Here is a 7303-nt window from a genome sequence, read left to right as displayed (position 1 = left end):
ATGTCAGTCCAACAGGGGGCAGTGACTCCTCTACTAGTTATAGTGAGCTGTAAATAAAAAAAAACAGAAGAAGCGTCGTTGAGTTTGCTTGGCTGTGTTTTGCTAGCAGACTGCCCACACCAGGGCACTGTTGGTAAGTAAATAACGCACCAGTTAGTTAATTTACCAGAATATCAACAATGTAAAATTGTTGTAGCCGTTGCACTAAAGAGGACATTATATCGTATTTATTGAACATTGTGTCAGAGAGAAACTACGCCAGGCTGTCTGTTTTCTTAACACTCTGTTTGTTTACCGTCCTTTATTGGCTTCTTTGTCTTGATTAATAAAAGTTAACTTGGAGAAGAATGGCAACACCGGTACCCGTGCTTCGCCTCCCGAGAGGACCGGAGCCGAACAGCCGTGGATTCGACCCTAACTCCCCCCGCTTCATCGCGCTTTGCCGCACGTCCATAACGTCTTCCTTTGCCGCCGCGTCGCGCGCAGGCGCAGACGAGCTGAGGCTGGAGCAGAGCGCGCGTGCGCAGTTGAGAGAACGCTTCCTGAGGTGCGTGCTGGCCACGTGCAACAAGAAGGTGCACTTCCAGATGCACGACAACGTCAAGGTGGAGGCCACATTCCGAGCTTCTGATGTCGACGTGCTCAACTTTCAGGTGTCCGACCTGCACACGCCCATCGGGGTGCAGAAAGAGGCGCTGCTCAGGTGTCAGGACGTCATTTCATACACGTTTGATTTGTGAAAATGGCATATGGAACTTTTCTCTCATTCCACTTTGTTTGGAGGGAAGTGTGGATGCATTTTTTTTTTCAGCCTTGACTATTTGCGCTAACCCTTTTTTCCAACGCAAGATGGCGCCATAAGCCTTTTTCTACTGTCCTGCTATGGAGGATGACTCAATATCAACTTGTAAGCGCTTATGTCTGGCAGATCAAATAAAAATAAAAAATTACCTAAGTGAATTTCTCATGTTTTCTTTCTCAGGTGAAGTGGGTTTAAGTTGAATATCACATTTCTCCTTAATTTCTTTCTCATTTGCAATGGGAATACATTTTCTGTAAGTAAATGCAATGTGAATAGTACTACATCGGTTATTTATTTATTTACTGAGATCATTATTCATGCGTTCGTTACGTCTCGTCTCGATTACTGTAACGTATTATTGTCAGGTCTCCCCATGTCTAGCATTAAAAGATTACAGTTGGCACAAAATGCGGCTGCTAGACTTTTGACAAGAACAAGAAAGTTTGATCATGTTACGCCTATACTGTATCTACCAGAGGTGTCCAAACATTTTCCAGCGAGGGCCACATAGAGAAACATTTAAGTCAAGTCAACTTTATTTATATAGCACATTTTCAACAACTTTTTAGATTGCACCAAAGTGCTTTACAGGTTAAAAAAGCATGGAGCAAACAAAAAACAAACAAAAAAAAACCAACAACAAAAAAACAAAAAACTAAGCAAAACAAACAAAGAAAACATAAACAATGAGTGTGCTAAACAAGATAATGCAAATGCAATACGGTAAAAGGGGTCGAATAAAAAGTTTTAAAAAATTTGCAGAATAAAAAAAAAAAAAAAAGTGCTACAAATTGAAAAAAGGATGCGAGGGCCACTTTTATACATTTTGTATATGAAAAATACTCAAACCAAAACAATGTAGGTGCATGAACATATGCTAACATTTGAAAAACACTTCTACATCTTAGCTTCGTGTTATAGATAAAGCAGTAAAATCATTCATGATTATTTTAATAATGATTTTATTTGTATTTATGTTAACTATGCTCTAAAGTAAGCTTGTATTTACTAATATTGCTATTACACAATCAACTGAAATGCTTTTGAGGGCTGATTTTATACACCTGTGGCCGGGCCAAGTGATTAGGACACCTGATTCTGATCATTTGGATGGGTGGCCAAATGCTTTTGGCAATATAGTGTATGTTCTGTTAAACCACTAATACTAACATAAACTAGCTGGTGGTGGTACTTGTTATATTTTTTGGGGTCAAAAATGAAATTTTAACGCATGCAATTAATCCCTCAAAAATTATCGCTATAATCAAGGGGTCTAAGGGTCCTCCAGGCCATGGAGCTCAAAATATATGGAGTGGTCCCCCCTAATTACAGTATATATCCTGTGTAAATGTAGGACCTTGTTACTACTTAAACATTCAAATATTCCAGTATAGTGCTGCTAATTGCTAGCTGGCAACTAGCACATTAATTGCTAGCTGGCATCTATGGCCGCCAATAGCTAGGTGGCAACCAGAGCGCTAATCGCGAGCTATCTTAAACACTAACATTAATATAATATGCTTATTTAAGTTTTCAGCAGGGTGGCCGCGTCCATTCAAAAGCCCATTGAGATAATTGCTAGTGTAAGAAGGCTTCAAATGTCGTCATCGTCCATCCATCCATCCATTTTCTTCCGCTTATCCGAGGTTGGGTCACGGGGGCAGCAGCCTAAGCAGAGAAGCCCAGACTTCCCTTTCCCCAGCCACTTTGTCCAGCTCCTCCCGGGGGATCCCGAGGCGTTCCCAGGCCAGCTGGGAGACATAGTCTTCCCAACGTGTCCTGGGTTTTCCCCTTGGCCTCCTGCCGGTCGGACGTGCCCCAAACACCTCCCTAGGTAGTAGTTTGGGTGGAATCCTGAGCAGATGCCCGAACCACCTCATCTGGCTCCTCTCGATGTGGAGGAGCAGCGGCTTTACTTTGAGCTCCTCCCGGATGACAGAGCTTCTCACCCTATCTCTAAGGGAGAGACCCGCTACCCGGCGGAGGAAACTCATTTCGGCCGCTTGTACCCGTGATCTTGTCCTTTCGGTCATAACCCAAAGCTCATGACCATAGGTGAGGATGGGAACGTATATCGACCGGTAAATTGAGAGCTTTGCCTTCCGGCTCAGCTCCTTCTTCACCATAACGGATCGATACAGCGTCCGCATTACTGAAGACGCCGCACCGATCCGCCTGTCGATCTCACGATCCACTCTTCCCTCACTCGTGAACAAGACTCTGAGGTACTTGAACTCCTCCACTTGGGGCAAGATCTCCTCCCCAACTTGGAGATGTTACTCCACCCTTTCCCGGGTGAGAACCATGGACTCGAACTTGGAGGTGCTGCTTCTCATCCCAGTCACTTCACACTCAGCTGCGAACCGTTCCAGTGAGAGCTGAAGATCCTGGCCAGTTGAAGCCATCAGGACCACATCATCTGCAAAAAGCAGACAACCGTATCCTGCAGCCACCAAACCGGATCCCCTCAACGCCCTGACTGCGTCTAGAAATTCTGTCCATAAAAGTTATGAACAGAATCGGTGACAAAGGGCAGCCTTGGCGGAGTCCAACCCTCACTGGAAACGGGTCCGACTTACTGCCGGCAATGCGGCTGAGCACTACCCACAGGACTTCCCTGGGGACACGGTCGAATGCCTTCTCCAAGTCCACAAAACACATGTAGACTGGTTGGGCAAACTCCCAAGCACCCTCAAGGACCCTGCCGAGAATATAGAGCTGGTCTACCATTCCACCACCAGGACTGTTCCTCCTGGATCCGAGGTTCGACTATCTGGCGATAGTCATTTGTCATCGTGACTAAATGTTTTCTTATTCCAAAGGGGGGAATAACAGATTAATTGATTCCAGGGCGCGGCACCGCTGCTGCCCACTGCTCCCCTCACCTCCCAGGGGGTGAACAAGGGGATGGGTCAAATGCAGAGGACAAATTTCACCACACCTAGTGTGTGTGTGACAATCATTGGTACTTTAACTTTAACTTAACTTAATTGAGAAGCGCTGCCATAACCACAGAGAGTTACCTGGAAGGCAGTGTGGGTTGTGATCAGTTCAATACTTATGTCAGTGCAAAGATGAGTGAGGTGAATCTGACTGGTGTGCTCAGTGACACATTTTGTTTAAAAAATAAACCCAGATGGCATTTGAGCTAAAACCCCTACCAAGTTTTGGACAAATAAATGAGGTGCATTTAGTAAAACGTGACATATATGACATTCTGACAAAAAAATGCATCCGTGTCAAAAATATTGGGGTAATTAATAATTAAAAGTGGGTACGTACTGTGATTAATTGCAATAAATCAAAAAGTGATTCATCTGATATAAAAATGTATCGTTCGACAGCACTGGTTGGGTTTTTAATACTATGATTGAAAGCTCCTTTTTCCATGAACATAGATAAATGTGCATGATCTAAAGCAGAGGTTTGTTGTTGAAGTGTGAGGCTGGTCTCCCCCAGGAGGCGACAGTAGCCTAAGAAAAACAGAAAGTGTTTCGATCCATGTTGGGAGCCTGTAAATGGAATGTCTAGTAGTATTCAAGGCTCGTTGGTCTAGGCCGGGGGTCGGCAACCCGCGGCTCTAGAGCCGCTCTTTAGCGCCGCCCTAGTGGCTCTCTGGAGATTTTTCAAAAATGTATGAAGAATGGAAAAAGATGAGGGGAAAAAAATCAATTTTTTTGTTTTAGTATGGTTTCTGTAGGAGGACAAACATGACACAAACCTCCGTAATTGTTATAAATCACACTGTTTATATTAAATATGCTTCACTGATTCAAGTATTTGGCGAGCGCCGTTTTGTCCTACTTATTTTGGCGGTCATTGAACTCACCGTATAGTCTGTTTACATGCATAACTTTTTCCGACTTTCTAGGACGTGTTTTATGCCACTTCTTTTTCTGTCTCATTTTGTCCACCACACTTTTAACGTTGTACTTGAGTGCACAAAGGTGAGTTTTGTTGATGTTATTGACTTGTGTGAAGTGCTAATCAGACATATTTGGTCACTGCATGACTGCAAGCTAATCGATGCAAACATGCTATTTAGGCTAGCTATATGTACATATTGCATCATTATGCCTAATTTGTAGCTATATTTGAGCTAATTTAGTTTCCTTTAAGTCCTCTTAATTAAATGTATATCTCATGACACATGTAATATGGCTTTTAATTTTTTGCGGCTCCAGACAGATTTGTTTTTGTTTTTTTGGTCCAATATGGCTCTTTCAACATTATGGGTTGCCGACCCCTGGTCTAGGCCTAGGGCTGTGATTCTCGCTTAGGGTGTGAGAGGTTCCAGGTTCAAATCCTGGACGAGCCCATTATTCAGGGCAGCAGTAGCTCTTTGAGTATTTCTTAAGTGCCATATGTGAATGTTAAGTTATGGCAAGAAGTTATTGGGGAGATACTAGTCTACCTTCAATGTCCCTTTTATTTATTTTTTTCTGTATTTTATTTTCATTCAACTGCTACAGATGAACTAGAATTCCCTTTTTACATGTAGTAAATCCTTCACACAGATGACTCTTACGCACATTGAGAAGTTCGTGTTCCAGTCAACCTCAGTGACTTCAAGATTCGAGAGCGCACAACTTTGATCGTAAATACCATCTGTAGCTGCACCATTCATTATTGTTGTGCCAGTCTGATGAGCAGGGAACATCAATACTATTTAATCTTCCTAAAAGGTGTATTTTGCGACTTCCCAATAAGTCATTTTATTTGAGTGCCATTAGGCGGTTGTGCTCCGCCTGCGTCTTTCTCTTTCTCTCTCTCTTTCTACCTGAATTATCTGACCGCTCAATGGAGACAGTCATCAATGAGGGAGTGACTCATCCCACCGCAACAAACCCCTCCGCTCACCGCTCCTTTGCCCTCCCTAATCCGAAATATGACTTAAATGACGTCATCAGGCCCGTGTGATTGAATCAGGAAGCCCTCAAGGACGAAGAAGGTTGATTTTATTTACGCCGACATGCTTGTTGTTGTGTGGGTAGCAGCCTCGGACGGTCACTTCTCACCTTTGTGATGAGTACTCATATCTGTTACATGCGGGGGCGTGGAAGTAGGCACGAGACATTAAAACAAGGTTGGGAACTTGTTGAATGAGGTCCTGACGTTGAGCAACTTTAACACGTCGTTGAAACAACATGGTTTTTGAAGACGTTCAATCAATGTTGGGTTCTGACGTTGATTTGACCATTGAATTTTGGTCATTTCCCAACCAATATTCTACAACACAAATACAACATTGAAACAACATGATTTATGACGACGTTAATTCAATGTCAGGTTGTGACGTTGTTTTGACCATTGAAATTTGGTCATTTCCCAACTAGGGATGTAACAGTAAATGGTATAACGATAAACCGCGGTAAAATTTCAGAGGGTTAGTAATACGGTTTACATTTTTAATTACCGTCATCCATCCATCTTCTTCCGCTTATCCGAGGTCGGGTCGCGGGGGCAGCAGCCTAAGCAGGGAAGCCCAGACTTCCCTCTCCCCAGCCACTTCGTCCAGCTCCTCCTGGGGGATCCCGAGGCGTTCCCAGGCCAGCCGGGAGACATAGTCTTCCCAACGTGTCCCGGGTCTTCCCCGTGGCCTCCTACCGGTCGGACGTGCCCGAAACACCTCTCTAGGGAGGCGTTCGGGTGACATCCTGCCCAGATGCCCGAACCACCTCATCTGGCTCCTCTCGATGTGGAGGAGCAGCGGCTTTACTTTGAGCTCCTCCCAGATGGCAGAGCTTCTCACCCTATGTCTAACGGAGAGCCCCGCCACCCGGCGGAGGAAGCTCATTTTGGCCGCTTGTACCCGTGATCTTGTCCTTTCGGTCATAACCCAAAGCTCATGACCATAGGTGAGGATGGGAACGTAGATCAACCGGTAAATTGAGAGCTTTGCCTTCCGGCTCAGCTCCTTCTTCACCACAACGGACCGATACAGCGTCCACATTACTGAAGACGCCACACCAATCCGCCTGTCGATCTCACGATCCACTCTTCCCTCACTCGTGAACAAGACTCCGAGGTACTTGAACTCCTCCACTTGGGTCAGGGTCTCCTCCCTAACCCGGAGATGGCACTCCACCCTTTTCCGGGCGAGAACCATGGACTCGGACTTGGAGGTGCTGGTTCCCATCCTAGTCGCTTCACACTCGGCTACGAACCGGCGCTAACGTTGTCTGGCTCGAAACATGGCAGAAAGCAACTACACAGACTTTGCTTCGTAGAGTTCCTCTCGGACTAAATAGGGTCGAGTGCTTCGTTTAACTTTCTTTCCCCTCGTTTAATTTCCGTGGAGTCTCTGCGTGCGTTCAAGAGTGCACTACTGATATTAGATGAAAATAGGTGTGGACAATAATGGAGACCGACGCATTTGTCCGACGCTAAAAGTATTTACTGGGACAGTAACTCGTCCTTTACTTGGCTGTTAACGTTTTCAGTGTTCTGATAACATCAACACTAGCTAAAATGTTTTGTCATCTCTTCGAATTGAACGCA

General features: G+C 44.7%; 1 protein-coding gene across 1 annotated transcript; it reads left to right on the top strand.

The window, feature by feature from the left end:
- gemin7 (gem (nuclear organelle) associated protein 7) lies at positions 1-960 on the top strand. The gene is made up of 2 exons (XM_062062036.1): positions 1-133; positions 333-960. Exon 2 carries the CDS (start codon positions 348-350, stop codon positions 738-740), a length of 393 nt encoding a protein of 130 aa, XP_061918020.1. The 5' UTR covers positions 1-133; positions 333-347; the 3' UTR covers positions 741-960.
- The last annotated feature ends 6343 nt before the right edge of the window (positions 961-7303 follow it).

Source organism: Entelurus aequoreus, linkage group LG10 (genome assembly GCF_033978785.1).
Source record: "Entelurus aequoreus isolate RoL-2023_Sb linkage group LG10, RoL_Eaeq_v1.1, whole genome shotgun sequence".
Classification (NCBI taxonomy): Eukaryota; Metazoa; Chordata; class Actinopteri; order Syngnathiformes; family Syngnathidae; genus Entelurus; species Entelurus aequoreus.
Note: the sequence above shows the minus strand (reverse complement) of the source record. Positions and strands in the feature narration are given on the sequence as shown.

Coding starts and splice junctions, on each gene's coding strand:
- gemin7 (XM_062062036.1), top strand. CDS start 348: ATGGCAACACCGGTACCCGTGCTTCGCCTCCCGAGAGGACCGGAGCCG.